The sequence below is a fragment of the Pteropus medius genome, unplaced genomic scaffold, assembly GCF_902729225.1.
Source record: "Pteropus medius unplaced genomic scaffold, Ma_sr-lr_union100, whole genome shotgun sequence".
Lineage (NCBI taxonomy): Eukaryota > Metazoa > Chordata > Mammalia > Chiroptera > Pteropodidae > Pteropus > Pteropus medius.
Window position 1 is genome coordinate 13,698,154 of NW_024349799.1, and position 19,305 is coordinate 13,717,458.

Below are 19,305 nucleotides of genomic sequence, written 5' to 3' on the forward strand. Positions count from 1 at the left end.
CCAGTCCATTTTTATCAGGGAAACAGACTTTTCCTTAAAAACAAAGTTGCAGAATCTTTTAGAATGCTTTCAATTATTCAAAGTAGGCTAGACTCTCAGAGAATAAGTCAAATTCTCAGTGAATTTCAGTTTTATTACACAGATTCAAAGGTAAGGGCAAGCTTAGTGCAATGTATAGGATATTCAATGCATGTTTACGTCAACCAGGAAACACGTGCTTCAAAAGCATATGCCACAAGCACCTGGTGCGAGTGCCCTAAAATACACTCAAGGCTTAGCCACCTCAGATTTCAGCTGCATACAGTAGTGAGAGGCTGTAGTTAACTACCTTCCTGTGAAGGAAACACCTGGTCTAAATGCTGCTTTGATCCATACATTATCTTTTTTTTTTTCCTGTGACTTTCAGTTTACTACTCTCCATGTGGTACAACAAAAATAGTTTATTCGGCAATAACCTAACAGAGCTAGGACTAGTCAAGTCTACTTTAGAACATCAAAGCTTGAATTAAGGTTATTACTGAATCTTCACTGTCTTAAGAATTAAGACTGCTTTGTATTCCTCCCCAAAATATAACTGAATACACTGTCACTGATGGGAATTATGCTGTTTGGTTTTACTTGGTACCTGGGAATAGATAAGTCAGTTGCCTTTAACTGAGCCTTAGTCAAAGGCAGTCATAAGTTTTACATGAGAAATTTATCTGTGAAATATGCCCTAAATCTAAAAATCTGGTCTAAATACATCACTTGAAACTCAGTCCTATTACTGCACAAAATGATGACTGTTAATTGTCGAGTTGATTCTGTTTCAGGACCCCATGAACCTTAAGCCTATCAATTCTGTTATTCAGGAGTAAATGATATCACTGGAGTCTTTTTCAGGTTCCTTTATTTCTTTCTTATTTGGCTTGTGTTTTGTCCATTCTGTTTCTCATGGGGACTTCTACTACAAAATAGGCAACCGAATGTGGAACTAAAATTCAAATCTCTGACTAGGGGACAGACTCTGAATCTTAGAGTAACATCATTCCCTAGTTATTAGATAATTTTTCTAGATAATCTAGAACAGGAGAATAAGAGCCTATTCTGTTTAAACATAAGAGATACTCTAAGACCAGTTATGTAACCTCTCTAAAAAATGTTTTCTCATCCATAATAAGGAGCTAATAATACTATTTTGGGGAGTTGGTGTAATGATTAGATGTAATCCATGTAAAGCACTAGGCACAGTGCCTGACACTTATAGTAAGTAACCCAAAAGTGTTAGTACACCAGCTGATGGTTATTAATAACTATGATGTTTTTTCTAGGATTTGCATTATGCAAACAGTCTGGCAGACAGCTGCCAGCAATGTAAATGGAAAATCTATCTATAAGGTAACTCTGTCAGTGCTATCCCTGATTACCTTAAGAGAATGAAAGCTTAAGGCATAGTAGTAGTGGTATGATGTTCTAGACTTGGCTCTAGACTGCTACTAACTTAGTCAATGTGTCCTTTTAAAACTCAGTTCCAACTGGCTATCTTATCCATTAAGTATCTTCCAAAGTCTAAGAATGCCTCTGAATTTTACTTGTTCACCAATGCTCAAGACCTTCCATTGTGATAATTTGAAAACTGAACTTCTAAGTCATCTTTAACTATGATCACCACACAAACAGATCACAAAAAATTCTATATAAACAGATCATTTCATAGAGAATTGTACCATTTCAAATACTACTTCTCACAAAATAATGCTCCAATAACATATTTAAAAAGTTTTATAGAGATATTAAACGTCCTCTTACCACATTGCCTGCACAGATACAGGTTTGAATATGTGGACTCTGTTATCTGTTGATACACTGAACCCACTGAAAAAAAAAAGAGAATGAGACAAAAATCCACAAATGAGAGTGGGTTATTTCAGTTGTGAGTTTTCAAGGTTGTTTCTCAGGCTAGCGACCTCTGGCTCAGTAGAAGGAATCATCAGACACGTCATGAAGAACTAGAGTATAGGACTTGAGCAGAATGAATGGACTCCTACATTAGAGTTATTAGGGAATTACATACAGTTTCCCAGCTGTAGCTACGGACAAACTGTTCTGCTATATATTTCTATTTGGAAGTTTCGTGGGTTCTTAGCAAACCTGACTCTGGTTTTATAAATTGGAGCAAACATCTTGGTCTCTTGGGGACACATTCTAAAAACACCAGGAGGTGGGGGTGGAGGGTCACTAGAAGGAATTGGCACAGAAAAGGGGTTATATTGTAGGCTGACAGCTGGCAGAGGCAGCAAGAGGTTATTTGAAACAGAACATATCATCCTCTGGGAGAGCATTGCAACAGTCCCACATGCTCAGATTAAAGAGTGAGCCAACAAACTAGTTCTTCTTTGTTTGGATCTTACCATAGTCAGCCTAGAAGAACAGAAGTGAGAGGCCCTGGCAAGTTGCATTTTCACTCCACTTTACAAAACAGGAGTTTAAAAGGACTCATTGAGCTGCTGACACGACAGTTCAGTTGGGCACATTGGGCCTCCCATTCAGCTGAATGAATGGGCACTAAGATGGAACCCCACCCCTTGGCTTTCTGTAAGAGAATAAAAAGAAAAAGCTCTTACCCATCACCATCCAAATGAATTAGGGTGTCACTCCAGAGAGGCAGGACTAAGCCCATGGTACAAGTGCTACTGCAAGACAAGAAATAGTCCAGTTACTTCCTGTTATTGTAGGCAGCAGTTCTTTGTTTTAGTAACTCTTTCAACACAAAAGATAAGCCTCTAAGCTCTAAATTCTAGCATAAGTGTTAGAGTGAAGAAATTTCTATATAACTATTAATCCAATGTATGTGTTCAAGAGCTGTATTAAACAGGTTAGGTCCTTAAATATTCAACAACAACAAAAAAACATTGACTGAGCTCCTTGTATTGCTGTCTTGCAAATGGGCACTAAAAAATCCAGGTGACTGCGGCTGACTTATGATTGGCAGGTTTCAGCCCAAAGTCACAGCATCCAACTCAATTCCAAGAATTATTTCTAATACCAAGAACTACTGCTGGTTGCTGAGGACCTCTATGTGATTTGCTCAATTCTACTTCTGAGGTTTACACAGATTTATTGAACCCCAGAATACACTCAATAGTCTAAAAGGGAAAGGGAATTAAAATATACAAAAAAGTAATTGTTAATGCCTTGTGATCGAGTTAGAGAGACAAAACAGACACAACTTAAATACAACAGTGCTTAGTGACTGTGCACTGAACTAGAACTGCTGAAAGGCAGTGAATAGGGGGAACGTTAACACCCAAAAAAGGGTAGCCCTAGTATTACATTAAAATACCACTTAAATCACACACTAGCCCAGCAAGAAAACTAGTATAGTAGAAGGAACCTTGGATGTGGGAGATGGAACAGCGAAGGGTTAAGAGTACAGGCTCTGGAGTCAGAAGGCCTTTGGAACCTGGGTTCTGGCACTAACTGTATAATCTTAGGCAAATTATTTAATTGCTTTGTGCTCCAGTTTCCTCATCTATAAAACTGGGATAGAAATTTCTTTATTGAGCTGTTTTGAAGATTAAATTAGATAATACACCAAAAAATGTTTAACTACCACTTATTGAGCAGTTATGTCAAAAGATCTGGATCTGATCTCCTTCAGTACTTCAATTCCTTTTGACAAGTTATTTAACCTCTCTCAGCTTTAATTTCTTCACCTTAAAATGGTGGTAACAAAACCTACTCTCCTAAGATTATCATTAAAAATTTTAATATTTAAAACAATATATATCAATATACTGATACAAAACAAATGTTGATTATGAATCTGTAATGGGTGCTCTAAAAGTGCATTTTGGGGGAGGGGAACGTTATGAAAATGTATTAAAAACAACATGAGGAATACCAAGGTTTAACTGTTGGAGTCACTACAGGGCTAATGAAGAGCATTCCCTAGCTGGGCCGTGTCTGCACTGCACTTGCTGGTGTTACTTAACACTCCACTAGTGATTCCAGAGTTCAGGGGATTCAAATTAAGATTGCAACAGCTTATCCACACTAGAACCCTGGGCCTGAACTCTAGACGCACAACTATCATGCCAGAGTCTGGGAGGGAGAAAGATAGCACCACAGCTATTTTTGTTCAGTAGATGAGGTGAGTGCGTGCGAGGAAAACCTGTTTTGAAAATGGCTTCCTAAGGTGGAGTGCAGCTATTTTTAGTTTAGTTTTTGTTGTTGTTGTTATTAAGTGCTTAGCCAGATTCCTAGCGACAACTATAATTTGGGTATAAAGATGAAGGATTGATAACCTAGTGACAAATCTAGAAATTAAGCAACTACATAAGATACAGAAGGTTATGAGCTTGTAACCAGACACCAGTTAAATTTGGACAGATGACAATGATGTGTAGGAACCAAGCATCACATTTTCAGCTTTTATTCAGGTTAGAGTGCTTTTTTACAGTAAGAAATAGCTTTTTCACAGAATATAAAAGAGAGGCCTGAATTAGGCACCTTGTGTTTTTATCCAGTTTACCCTGAATCTCATGAGATTTTTTTCTTCATTATAGTTACTTATTTTAATAGATACTCATCCATTCAACAAATATTTACTGTCTACAAGTACTAGACATATCAAGGTGTTGGGGGTACAAAGAAAAATTTTATAAAACAACGCTGTAAACTTCTATTATTTTATAACTTGAAATATATTCAATGCAATTTGGAAACCAAGGTTACGCTGTGTACTAAAAAAATTAGTATTTAAAATATGACACAATACTCAAAGAACTTGTAAATAGGCTAAATGAATTGCTATAACATATTTTGAGAACAACTTGGGAAAAGTATGTCACAAGCAATCTGGTTTCTATTTTGGTTTAATACTGTTTTGAAACATTAACTTTTTATATTCTAAGATACAAAATGATACAAATTCCTTCAACAGAAATTAAGATAAAAATGATAATAGATTACTTGAGCACCATTATTCTGAAGTAGGCAGCATTTCTCTTACTATCCAAGAGCTCATTCAAACAGAGGATCTATGGAAATTCATAGCATCAAGTTTGCCAAACAGAATGAAAACTAGTTTTTATAGCTTTTCATATCAATTTGTCTTCCATAAACTAAAATTTTCCTTTGGTAGATATGATTCAGGCACAATTGCTGAAGATAGGTGCAGTTCACTGAGGATAAAATACTGGGCACCCATATTAATAAGCAGTCTTATGATTTCTGAGAATATTCAGGATAAAGTAAAAGAGATAAGATTGGACATCTGATTTCTCACACTCTGGGTCAGGAGAATCTGAAATTGTTGCCTTCTCTCTAGCGGAAGACTCAAGTGAAGTTTTCATGTAGCCCCAGTTCCTGTTTTATGAGAGTTCCTCGGGAGGAGTCAGGATGAATGAAACAAAGGAAATAAGATCTAGAGCAGCATTGTCCAACTGAACTTTCTTCAACGATGGAAATGTTCTATATGTGTCCTGTTCAATATGGTAGCCACATATAGCTGGAGTACTTGAAATGTGGCTAGTCGTGACTGGGGAACCGAAATTTTAGTTTTATTTAATTTTAATTTATTTAAATAATCACATGTGGTTAGTGGCTACCATACTGTACAGTACAGATCTAAAGGAATAAAAATCTACTCATAGCCTTAAAATACTAATGAATGTAGACAAGGTAGGTGCTCTTTCAGGATAAATGTTTACTGAAAGGTCTGTTGCTGAGCTAGCACCAGAGGTTAAAACCATGCAGGAGGAAAAGCTTCCTAAATGTGGCTTACAATTTAGGAAGCCACATTTCAGAGCATACAATTAAGGGCTGTAACTGGTAAACAAAGTAACGACTTTGGCCTTGTGATCCTTATGAACCCACAAATTATTTTCAGGTCGATTGTTATGTACAAGCTCTGGTAAACACTAGTTTGGAAAACTTCTAGTGACAATGTGATCCGTCCCCCTCCCCCCAACCATCAGGACAATTAGAATCACTCTCAGTCTCCTCTTCTCTTTGTGGCTAAGATCTCCCAGGCCTGGGTCACACCCCTAGCTACACCACAGTTCCATTCTAGTCCTGAGCCAGGAAGTCAATGCTTTGAGACATCTGGCAGGATTTCCTGAGGCTCTTTATCTAGAATGTAGAGATCTGCCTAGCAGCCACATTCCACAGTCTTCCCAAGGATTCTCCAGAAAAAGTGGGAATATAAAAAGGGAAAGCAACAAACCTTAGGGACACAGTAAAGCCAGGTTCTGTGTGATGTCTGATACCTTTAATCATATGATGTAACGTGCCACTAAAGCCAAAGGTGCATGATTATAAAAGGTTCTGTTTTAGAGTTTAAAGAATCACCCCCGCTCCCATTTTTTTTTTTAACGCAGAATGAAAAATAAAGCAAAACATTTCATAAAGGCAAGGTGTAAGGCCATGGATAAATACAAGAGATTGGAGTTAAAGTGGGCTATCTTTGAACCCAGGAGCCGTTGGCACAATATCACAAAGGGTGTGTGCCCTAGAATCACCAAAATGAATCTTTACTGCTTAAAATGAAGTTAACTACAAAGAAAATGCAGCTTTTTTTTTTCTCCTGGGGATGTACATTTAAACCATTTGCTTTATAACATTACCACCTAAAGATGAGAAGAAGGTAAAGAATAGTGTCAATTAGAAACACACTACCAAAGACATTCATTAGACATTTTTGTTTCTCAAGATTGTGAGGATATTTTTGTGTTCTCTGGTTTAAGGCACTAAACTTTAAGAGTAGACCTGCCTAAGATGTTTTTGTAATAACTCAAAAGGCAACTGGAATAGGTCATTTGAAAAGGAGTCTTCTCATCCTCTCATACCTGTCATTAGAGGAGAAATCCATTCCGAGAACGATGCTTTCTTCAGTGTCTTGTCTACCATTAGTTGAAACCACTACCATATAGCGTGTTCGATTCTGGTAAGTACTTTCTAGCCTTACAGCCTGAAGGTTAAAAGACAATAGAGAAATTAAGAAATTTAGCTGCTCAATTTTAGATCATTCAATCTTAATCTTTTTTTATATCAGCATCTTAAAGCATACTCAGGGAGATAGCAGAACCCATAGTTAGGAGACTTAAATTCAAATCCTGACTCATGCATTAACTATAAAACCTTCAGTAAGTTACTAAATTAATTGACAGGAGATATAATACCTATCTCATTGAGTTGTAAGGATCATATGAAATAATGCATGCAAAGCTTACCTGCTTGACATAGAGTAAATGCTCAAAAAATGTTTGCGATAAGCAGTTTACAACAATTACCAGGGCATGTTCTAAAGCTTGAATCGGGGAATGTGAGGTTACATAAATGTAAACATTGGACACACAGATCAATATTCCATAAACAATTATAATGTGAAGTAAACTATTAATATCTAAGGAGATGCTCTATTGAAGTCTTACAGATTATACACTACTTTTAAAAACTAAAGCTTTTCTTTAGTTTCAGTAACAAAGAAATTACTTTTTCAGAAGCTTATATCATTTTTTGTCAAAAAGTTTTTTATTGTTAATTTATGATACTTTAAAAGGGCTTTTGGAAAATTTGAATATGGACAGGGTCTTAGATGATATTAAGAATTTACTGTTAATGTGATAATGACATTGTGGTTATGCCTCTTTCTTAAGTCAGGAAAAGACACTGAGGAAACTTAAATACATATTGCTACATGAAAGAGGCCAATATGTGTGCTAGATACCATATGATTCAAACTATATGACAATCTGGAGAAGGTAAAAGTATAGTCAATAAAATGATCATTAGTTGTCAGGGGTTAGGGGAGCACAGAGGATTTTGGGGGCAGTGAAACGACTCTGTATAATACTAAAGTGGTGGATGCATGTCATTATTAAAACCCATAGAATGTACAACACCAAGCATGAACTCTAATATAAACTATAAACTTTGAGTTAATAATGATGTGTCAGTGTAGGTTTATCAATTGCAAGAAATGTACAACTCTGGTGGGAGATGGAGATAATGGGTGAGGCTATGCATGAGTGGGAATAGAGGGTATATGGGAAATCTCTGTAAGTTCTCAACATTGTTGATAGAGATAGATTCTGTGAATTTCAGCAAAATGATGTATAACAAAAACAGTTTTACTACAGGCTAACTGATATAAAGAAGAGTTATGCTCCTACAGTTTAATCTCATCAACATTTTTATGAAATGTTATTCGAAGACCTGCTGAACCTTCTGCTCAATATTTCTACGAATCTAAAACTGCTCCGAAAAAATAAAGTCTACTTAAAAAAAAAATCTGCTTAGAGGGTAGATCTGATATTAAGTGTTCTAATCATCTTCATCTTCATCATTATCATAATCATCATCATCATCAGTAGAGAGGGTTGGAGGGAACTTTTGGAGGTAATGGATATGTTTATGGCATAGATTATGGTGATGGTTTCATGGGTGTATATTATCTCCAAACTCATAAAGTTGTATGTATTAAATATGTACAACATTTTGCATGTCGATTATACCTCAATAAAATGGTTAAAATGTTCCAACAAAGAAAGGAAAAAAGAAGGGGACAGATGAAAGAAATCTGGTAAAATGTTGATAGTTATTAAAGCTGAGTAATGGGTTCATGAGGATATATTTTCTACTTCATGTGTTTGGAAATTTTCTTAAGAAACTCAAAAAGATACTTTATATACCTTAAAAATAAAGTAAACATTTATTCAAATATTTACTATATATCTACTGTATATACATACAATCAGAGTACAAGTGCTGAGGATTCAAGGGAGGAAGAGAAAGAGCGCACAGTCTAGTTCACTCTTCTTATTATCTATTAATAAAAAGCCAGGAAAATGTACACTGGAGGCAATTTCCTCTGTATAAAATATGCCGTCTCCCATTCTTTATTTCAGAAGAGAAACAGAGTTCCAAACCCATCAACTGGCTCAAGACATTTGTCAGAAATTTGATAAAAATTTCTATTTGGAATTCTTCCAGTGCTGCTCTTCTTGGAATCTCTTTCCCCTTACATCAGTCACTATTCCAAAAGTGGCCAGGCAAAGAGAAAAAGACATAGTTACACAACTCAAATGACCCAGTTAGCAAGGCAGAGGTGAGATTCCCTAGGCTATCTTTTTGACTCCATTCTGATATTCCTAGGAAAAGCCAGGGAAGCACTAACAGTAGAAGTGGCTACATTAAAGCCTGTTTCTAGTAAGAGCTGATGGGAGAAGAATGTAATGTCCACCATTCTGATTCCAAGTATGCAAGGTAGAGAGCTGTACTGCTGGCTCTATGTTCCATGACGTAACAGAGCATTTTAACATAAATTCACTTGTGAGAAGCTAAGAGGAACTAATATTTAAGTTAATGAAGGTCTAGCCCTAGTGGGCTGAGACCAAGTGAGCATTATACACATAGAACGATGGACAGGAGTAAATGCACAGGAGGACTGGGAGGTAGCACTGACTCTCTTGATTCTAGAAATGACTGACAAAATATTAAACTAACCAGAAACCCAGTGCAAGTAAACTAGAGTTTCTTATAAACAAGATGTCAGATATTATTATATATCTAAACTTGGGCTTGCTTCAGCAAGCTTTGAGCTAACTGTTCAGTTTCCTGAATATATTAAAGGCTCTTTTATCCTTGGTCAAAGCTTTGAGAATTTCTGGCAAGGCTCAAATACAAATGGCATGGGAACGACTGAACTGTGCTTCTGATAATTTATCTACAGCTTCTACACCAACTGATTGGCTAAGTTGAAGCTGATAAAAGGAAAAAAAATAACCTCCATAAGTACTAACTATAATGCAAGTTATCAGGCTAAGTTAGCAAGTAAGCAGCAAGAGTTTCTTTGTGGTACTCAGTATAAACACTAGTTGCCTCCTTTTAAAAAGTGTAGTCGGTGTATTTTTCTTTCTTTCTTTCTTTCTTTCTTTCTTTCTTTCTTTCTTTCTTTCTTTCTTTCTTTCTTTCTTTCTTTCTTTTCTTTCTTTCTTTCTTTCTATCATCTATCAATCAATCAATCAATCAATCAATCAATCCATCATATTAAGAGCATTTCAAATGTTTGGCCTTCCCTTGCTTAATTTAATCACAAGAGAAGACCCTAAAACTAATGGGAAAAGTCCCAGTCATCCCGTACTGACTTAGGCTTGAGTAACTAGCATATCTCAGAGTCACTGAATTTTAAGCTTCTTAGATGGAAGAACAGCATTTAGAGGTTTTGGGATTTGATCACGGACTTCTAGATAGTACCTATAAGTAATTATTAAATTCTTCCTAAAGGGAAGTGGAGCTTTATTTAATCAGGAGGTCAGGAGCCATGATATTAGTTCGACTCTTATATCCTAATTAGAAGAATGAAATGAACTTTTTTACAGAAAAAATCTAGTAATGTCAGGGGATGGAGCTGAGGCTTCAAAATTCCTTTTAAGCTTTAAGATTCTAGATTAAAGAATTCAACAAAATTTTAAGAGCTACATCATAAAGAAAAACCTAATATCTACCTTGGTCTGAGGTTCATTGCATAGTCCTCTGTTGGGGAGAAGATTAACAAAATCTAATAATTTAATTCGTCAAGCCGATCGGACAAATGTAATTTAAGGTGGTAGTTTGTACCTAATACACTATTATTAGAATTGGCAGCAATTCCAATGTTTCTGCAGTCTCCAGAATTTACATGGAATAGATGACTTGAATAAGACAATGATTCAGATGCATCTGATTAGCTAACGTCCTCATTGAAAAGGATACTACTGAAGTTTATTCTAATTGTCCAAACAAAACAATAGTTTGGATTTTAAAACTTGGCAGCAAAGGCAACTGAGAGAATTATTCCAAGAAAGTCCATTTACTATCTAAATTTAGAATCCTACTACAAGTTTCAGGTGAACTGGATCCTGCAATCCTTGAACTGAGGTAGGTCTAGGAAGTCATTTCCTGACTCTGCTTTATTTCTGAGAGGTAAGAATCTAACCTGCTTTCAAGTTCACCTACCAAAAAGTGATGTTAAAATTTTCCTCAGTAACTAATTTAGATGCTAAATTTGATTACAAGCAGTTCACAAACACTATCTGACATAACTTTTCTTTTCAGCATCATCTAATATCAGAAAATACTCCCCTCTAAGCTTACAGTGCACCTTTGCCTTTAATTTTTTTTCCGCCAAGAGTCTAACATCATGTCCCCGCATGCAATGTTTATCCTTAGGAAGCTACATTATAAAGTCTCAATGTCTAGACAGGCAGCTCACCCAATCCATCAGAGAGAAAGGTTTCAAAAGTATGTAAATATTAAATTCTAGCCAAAAGAACAAAGCAAAGTCAATATCTAAAAATTAAGAGAGACTTCAGATATGACACTAATAAAGAATACTGTCTTCAAAAGAAATAGAGCTTGAGGGAGTCTCTGGGTTTTATTTTATTTTTTTAATCTATCATCATGAAATTCTTACATTTAAAAAAATCTGACATATTCTGTATAGCCATTTAAAACAGATTTATTTACTGATATGGAAAAATATCCATGATAAAGTGTGAAGAAAGCAGGTTATAAATAGCACATTTTCATCTCATTTTTGTAAAAAAACAAAAAAAACCCCCCCAAACCATACACTTTTATTTTCTTTCTTTTAATTCTGAGCTCAGATCAAATACAGAAACCTTCATAGTTATAAAGGTCAGTAGTAAGACATTTTCATATTGCTCAAAATTACTTAGACTTTTATACACATATACCCCTCCTCAACAACCTGATTTATCCATTGCTGAGTCCTCAGTTACCACTGTCAGTTTTACACACACACACACACACACACCCCTTCCTCCCTCTCAGACATAAGCCCTTACTGTTTAAAATTACTTTATACTTTTGCTTCTCAGAACTACAGATATCATGCATTTGCTAGATTAGAAAGGTATTCTGATGCTCAGATTTAACTATTTTTGTCACTGTCCACTTCAGTAAGAGTAGATCTCAGGGAATTTGACATGTATGATTACACACACACACACACGCACACACACACACACACACGTGGCTAGAAGGACACTTATCCAAAGAGCTAAGAATGGTTTTCTCAGCATATAGAATACAAAGTAATTTTTACTTTGTTCTTTATCTCTTGCTGTACTGTCTGATTAAAAAAATAATAATACATTTATATTTAGAAAAAAATCTATTTCTTTTTAGGAAAATAATCAATGTACTAAAAAAAGAAAAACTAATTTTCTTAAACTCTTCTGCAACATACTCAAAAACTCCTACTTGTATCTTACTAGCACCTCAGCTCTGGTTAAAAACATTAGTTGATGTTACTTCAAATGTCAGGAAAGTCCTTAATTTCCCAGTCTATTTTTTAATTAAATAAATGGGTCTTTGGGAGTGTGCAAGAGTATTATAAAACCACTGTCTTCACTGCACCAGCTAAGTTTCCTAAGTACTATAGTTAATGTTTGAGACTGTATTTTGAACACAGAGTTCTCTGGAGGAAATACTGTTTTAGTCGTGTTTTCAATGCTAAAGCAGAATGTGGGATTTGGTGACTGAATTTGTTGGGTTATCAAAAAATTAAAGGCAGGACTTTCAGTTGACTATCAAACTCTTAACCTTATGCACAAGCCCCAGTATGAGAGTTTTAGCATTCCAAATTTAACTCAAGACAAAAGGCTTTGCTTTGAGTCTACAAATGCTCCTTTCAGTTAGAAAAGTGCTAATTTGTCCAAAGCTCACAATGTATTCACTCATTTTCTTAAAGATGACTCACTCAATAATCTGAAGCATAATGACTATGTGTTTGTAACAATTCAAAACAACTGTAAAATGGCCTGTCATTTGAACTCTGAATTAATTCAGAGGCATCAGTTACATTTTCTGAATTTATATTTTATAAATGTAAAGCAGTTGAAATTGCTTTTAGCAGAGAAAGAAAAAATTGAATTGCCAATTCTGCCTTCCTAACTGCTTTCTTAATGCTCTCCCATGGCTCTTGTGGTTAAAATTATTTTAACATTTAGAAGTACAATCCTAACTCCAGAGGTTATCAATGAGAAAAAGATAAAGTGAGTAATAAATGTCAGCTTTAGTTCTACCAAACTACAAAATTTTTGGAAACTATCAACAAATATGTATCGGACATCCAATATGTACAAGTAATTGTTAGTACAGATTTAGAAGAATTGTTCTTGAAGTGTGACTCCTGAACCAGCAGCATCAGCATCACTTGGAAACTTGTTAAAAATGCAAATTTCACTGCCTCCCCCTCCCCAAACCAAACTCTTCAGGTGGAGTCCAGCAAGCAGCAGTTTAACAAAGCTCTGCAGGTGATTCTGATGTAATCTAAAGTTTGAGTATCACTATTTTGGAATATTAATGCTGTGAGAACTGCGCCCACTTTGTTCACTTATAAATAAGTGTTTAAGATAGAAGTATATTAAGAAATATAGACACACACCCTCCCAGATTTACCTAAAATTTACATAAGTGTATAATGTTACTTAAGGATTAGGATATAAAATAATTATGGAAGGATTTATTTCAATTCTTTTAAATCTCAAAGAAGTTTCTCAACAAAAATTAGTGGCCATGTCAAGGAGGCGATAGAGGCAGCATTTGAGAGAGAGAGAGAGAGTAAAAAAAAAAAAAAGAGAATTTACACAGAATAAGTGAATGAAGAATCAGTAATTATTAGAATTCAGAAGCCTGATCAACTTTCCATAGTCATTCTTGTATTCTATTCTTTATTTCTCTTCTTATACAGAAAGCGGAGATTAACTATTTGAATGTAGCATGTGTATGGATATCCAATTTTCAACTTACCCCCAATCTAGAAGGGCTCATCACCACACATCTGGATTACTGCAATAACCATCCAATGGGCTTCCCTGATTAAGATGGCCACCTCCTCCCCTCTGTTCTATATTAGCTTCTAAGGAAGCTTTCTTAAATACTATAGCTGTCCCAAGTCATTCCTTGGCTCAGAAACCTGTTATGCTTCACTACTTCTTACTGAAGAGGTAGAGGTACCACCTCCAGGTATTAATCTAAAGGGTCAGGTAAGGAATATAAATGAGTAAAGTAGGCCATGTGAATTATAAATGAGTAGAAATACTTTTCACTTTCCACAAAGAAACATGCTCATCCCATTTTTCTTTTCCTATTTCTATTAGATATTCTACTATAAGAAAACTGAAGGAATGATGACAAACAGTGACATTTGGTTTTAGTGTCCAGGAGAAAATAGGGTATGGGGATTATGGTAAACTACGAACCCAAGCCACCAATGCCCTCTTCTCCATGGCGAGCAGAGTCTGGCATGAGAATAAGGTCTCAGTGTTGCCAGCATTTTTGATTTTTGAAGAAAAGCCCCAACTGTGGATTTTTATGTGAAGTCATTGAATTTAAAATTCTGGCTGAGATTTTTAAAAACCCAAAACATCGTGTGGTCCAAACAAAACATATCTCTGGCCTATGGGCTGCCAGTGTGAAACCTCTAGTTTAGAGTATTAAGTCCCTACTTGCCTGCCTTGTTTTCTGGTATCTTATCTTCCTTACAGTAACAATAATTCCCATATTTAGGCAGCACTTTATACTCTTCAATATGCTTTCATGTCTATTTGATTCTCTACACTGTGCAAGGTAGAAAGGAGATGGGAAAACAGGCACAGACAGGCTTAGTAACTTGTCCAACATCAGATGAGTAGTAAAAACTGATGCCTAGGTCTCCCAACTCTGAGACCAGCACAAAGCCCTGGTCTTGTCACTCTCTTCTTGTCCCTTCCTATACGGGCTTTTTCTTCAGTTGTGTCCTCATCTAGAATGACTGTCTCTTGTTTTTCTGCCAATCTAAATCTCATCATCTTTCAAGACCCAGCTCAAATTCTACTGTCCACACAAAACCTTCCTCAGTAAGGTCAAGTCACCAAGTTTTCTCTTTTCTGAACTTCAATTGCTGTATAGTCAATAACTTACAAACTGGCGCCAAGTCTTGAACCATCAAATTATTTCATGTCATTTCACATTAGCTTGTATCCTCAATTACATTCTAAGCTCTCTGATGATAGAGACATGCCATTCTTTTCTATTCTACAGAGTTCCTGGAACTGCTTAATGTTCACTACTTTAGACAGTCTTTTGAGGAAGAAAGTTATAATGATACCGCTAACTTACCAGCCTGATGTTGTCTTCTGGGCGGAGTAATATGAACATTGCTTGGAGATGCTGTTGGAGATCACCTGGTGAAATTTACAAAACAAAGGATAATTATCCTCCATTGTAATATCAACAGGGAGGATTCCTTTTACTCTAAAGACTTGTATAAAAGAAAGTTCCGGTTCACTGAAGGACTTTACAGTAGACACAAATTGGGTGTCTTAATATGATTATTGACTTCTTTTCTAATGGGAAGAATGGTAGCCTGCATCCCTATACATTCACTTTTAGTCTATACCACATTAAAATTTGCTTTGCGTTTGTGCTATAGAAGGTACACTTGAAACTAATCAGTTTTGTACTATGGTGTATGTTGATGAGAGTGGTGGTGAGATCTGCTGGGCAGATACAACACTAGCTGTGCTTTCAGGCCCACAGAAGGTAACAATGAAGGAATCTGCCATTCGTATTTCTGTAATTGTAATCTCCAGTAGCACTTAACCTAAGAAAATTTTTAGATTCCCCCTAGAATAATGTCAATGGTTTAATTAGTGGTTGATATTAAAATGAAAGTATTAAATATAGCAGATATCAAGGGATATATATGGTGAATATATTATTAGGTGCTTTAAAATGGCCAACCAACTGTTCTTATATACAAAACTAAGTTGCAATTTCTTTGTATTAAACTATTATAGATTTCCTCATATTCCCTATTCTGCACTAGGAAATCTGAGGCTGTGGCTAGTAGGAGATAATTAGATAATGTGCTGTCATAAATGATGACAATCAGAGAACAAAAACCTTCATTTCTGCCCATCCAGGTCCAGTCCTTTTTTAAGAGTCTAAAGTGACTGACATAGCCACATAAACATCATGGATGCCAGTGTAACCTGTTCTCACATTGGTCTTGGTACCCACATGCATAATTTTCCTCTAAGTAACTTCATAGCTGTTAATTATGAGATGAAATCCAGATATATGCATGAAGTGGAGAAATGTAAGAAGAAAAAAAAAGTAGGTTGGCAAACAGGTTTGTCTAAGAGGTCGGCAAGTCTGAAAGCCTTTTCTTTTTTTTCACCTTTCCTTCTAGAGAATAGTTTTTGTTTGTTTGTTTGTTTTTGCCTTTCTTCCTCACCCCCCTCCCCCTCCCATTTTCACTGCTGGCTTCTGACCAATTCCATTTTTGCAGACTCTTTCAACTTTCAAAATTAAAAAAGAGAGTCATTATGTTTGGCCAGGTCCATTCTACTACATTTCAAACCCAGAGACACTCTAAGTCTCACGAGTAAGAACCAGTGTGGGCTTGTGGCTATAAAACCAACAGAAATGAAAACAATCCAACACAAAACCTTGTACACAAATGTTCACAGAGCATTATTCATATTAGTCAAAAAATGGAAACAACTCAAATGTGTATCAATTGATGAATAAATAAAATGTGGTATGTATACCCATACACTGGAATATTATGTTCATAAAAAGAAATGAAGTACTGATACATACTATAGCATGGATGACCCTTGAAAACATGCTAAATGAAAGCAGCCTGTCTCAAAATATTGTTTATATGGTTCTTTTCATATACAATGCCCAGAATAGGCAAACCTATAGAGATGGTACACTAGTGGTTGTTTAGGGCTGGGAGGGAGGGTGGGGGATACAGGGAGTGACTGCTAATGGATATTGTGTTTCTTCTTTGGGGTGATGAAAATGTTCTAAAACTGGACTGTGCTAATGGTTGCACATCTTTCTGTGAATATACTAAATTCTGGGACTATACTAAAAAAATCACTGAATGTATACTTTAAATGGGTAAATTGAGTCAATTATATAGTATGTGAATTACATCTCAATAAAGCTGTTAAAAAAAAAAAAGGACCCAGTGTGGGGAGACAAAGTATTAGGTGTAAACAACGAAGAATGACTAGAGTAACAAGTTACAACTGACTTAAGTAGCTAAAGCTTTTTAACAAGTTTCCTTCTGTTCTATCAGGACAAATAACTTGAGGAAAGGATTGTCAGGGTGGAGAACTTCTGGAGAACAATTTCTGGGCAAACAGCAGCCCTAAGTCCCCACTCCAAGCACTACTGGCCCAAAGATCCGGCTGCCGTCTCTGAAGGTCAGACAAGAGTCAGGGAGGGAGCCCTGCCTCTCCCACAGCGAAGCTCCTCTTGTAAGCTTAGGTATGTGGAAGCTCAGGGTTGTTAGTGATGAAAATATTGTCATGAGAAAACTGGATATTTTCTACTGAGAAACTGTTCTTCACAGACTAATAGAAGAAATATAGTGGTACTATCAAGATCTCTCCCTTAGAGTTTTCTATATACTTCACTGAGAGTAGCTAAGTTTCAATTTCAGTTCGATTTTTAAAGATTTTTTGCTATTTCCCTTTAAAATGTTAGCAGATATTCACTCATAATATCATTTTTTGATTATAAAAAATTGTTTGGATATTTCAAATGAAGCCCAGATAAGAAATTCTAACCAGTTCAAGAAACATGCATAAGAAAGTACAATTAGACATTGTATGCCCTTGATTTGCTCTCAATTCTGCCATCATCCTTCAGTTACTGCGAGCTCAGCGAAAGCAGCTCCAGCATATGTGAAGATCTGGCTTTGTGAGCTACGTTTATACTCATACTGCCTCATCTTTTCTGGTCTGGATTACAAATTAAATTCATTCGTTATGTGTTAAATCTGCTTTTCTTTTTAGTATGGGGAAAGCTAAGTGAACAAGGTCAAGTAGAAACCTGGATGGCAGTTGAGTGTAGAAGTTAGACCAAAGAAAAAGGCTAACCAAGGTGAGGAGTTTTCAAAGCCACTGACCCATCTACTTTACATGCCACAGAGCAATTTGCCTAACATTTTAGTAAGGCAAGTTGGATTTAAACCAATAATTTGTCTTCTTTTTACTGTAAGTGATAAATATGTATGTGAAAGAGAAATACAAAGCTTAGCCAGGTCAACTCCTCTATGCATTCATATTTTGGGGATAAGTGTCCCTCCCCACTGGTGGTAGGCATTGAAGAGGAAGGTTCTAGAAAGTGTAATCCAAAGCTAATTTTCAAAAGAGTTTTTTTCTCCTTACTCTTTAAAAAATTTTCCATGCTCGAGAATTTTTGTAATTATAATTATAATCCAATGAGATGGATTATAATTCTGAGCTGCTACATTTGCAACTAGATGAAGGTCCAAATAACAAATAGGACAGCCAATAAAACAGCTGAGATTATCTGGATTGTTGTTAACTCAACTACTGTCTCAATGGGATCTAGTATTTCTGGCTTTCACCTCTGACCTACACACTCAAAGTTTGCAGTCTTTTTTGTTCTCTTCCTACTACTTACAATTTATTCCACTCCTGGAGGTAACACATCATTACGGTCGCACATTTATGAGAACAAGCAACCACTCTTTGTATAGCACAGATCAGGATTTCTCCACTTACTGTTCTTTTTATTTTTTCCCCCAAATGACATAAATAAGGCTTGCTGTTAGAAGACATGCATGAAGCTGATTATCTTTCTAAACTGTGAATATTCCATACCTAGAGACCACTTTCCCTAGATTATTTCTTAACCTCATCAGCACAAGTGCATCTGACTTTAGAAAAATCCAACATATGGAAATATAAAAGCATTTACTACTATTAGTGGGTGTGATGTTGTGATTTATAATAAGAAATAGATATTTGGTCTTCATTCTGTTCCCAATACAGAGCTGCTAAAACTCTTGGAATTTCTTAAGTGATGAGAGCAATAATGGTGTATTTTGTTTTGTTAATAACATGACTTTTGGAAAGCACCTAAGTATAGACGCTGGTTGCAGGGGAACAGAAGAGGGAAGAGTCTGGACCTGGGGAGGGTCTGGAGGTTGAGTCTATGGCCAATGGCCAGTAATTTAACCAATTGTGACTATGTAATAAAGCCTCCATAAAAACCCAGAAGGACTGGGTTCAAAGAGTGTCCAGGTTGGTGAATACATGGAGATTTGGGGAGAGTGGCATGCTTGGAGAGGGCAGAGAAGCTCTGTGTCTCTTCCCACATACCTTGCCCTATGCATCTCTTCCACCTGAGTGTTCCTGAGTTATACCTTTTTATAATAAATTTCTTAGAGTTCTGTGAGCCCCTCTAGTAAATTAATGGAACTCAAGGAGAAGATCATTGGAA

At 36.0% G+C, this 19,305-nt stretch overlaps 1 protein-coding gene and 2 non-coding genes across 7 annotated transcripts in view; all 3 read right to left on the reverse strand.

The window, feature by feature from the left end:
* SSH2 (slingshot protein phosphatase 2) overlaps positions 1 to 19,305 on the reverse strand; it is a 223,245-nt gene that overhangs the window by 39,040 nt on the left and 164,900 nt on the right. For 4 of the 5 annotated variants that reach the window (XR_005658057.1, XM_039886175.1, XM_039886178.1 and 1 more), the window contains 4 exons: positions 15,151 to 15,215; positions 6,831 to 6,952; positions 2,604 to 2,672; positions 1,789 to 1,854 (listed from right to left, as the gene is read on the reverse strand). Coding sequence is in view for 4 of the 5 variants with exons in the window: in XM_039886175.1 (XP_039742109.1) it covers positions 1,789 to 1,854; positions 2,604 to 2,672; positions 6,831 to 6,952; positions 15,151 to 15,215 (322 nt within the window). In the remaining variant the exon portion in view is untranslated. The remainder of the gene's footprint in view (positions 1 to 1,788; positions 1,855 to 2,603; positions 2,673 to 6,830; positions 6,953 to 15,150; positions 15,216 to 19,305) is intronic. The other variant, XM_039886176.1, reaches the window with a different exon arrangement.
* On the reverse strand, positions 11,622 to 11,690 carry LOC120621375 (small nucleolar RNA U2-30). The gene has a single exon (XR_005658139.1). It is a non-coding gene; the product is annotated as a small nucleolar RNA U2-30 (small nucleolar RNA).
* On the reverse strand, positions 11,859 to 11,939 carry LOC120621376 (small nucleolar RNA U2-19). Its single transcript, XR_005658140.1, has one exon. It is a non-coding gene; the product is annotated as a small nucleolar RNA U2-19 (small nucleolar RNA).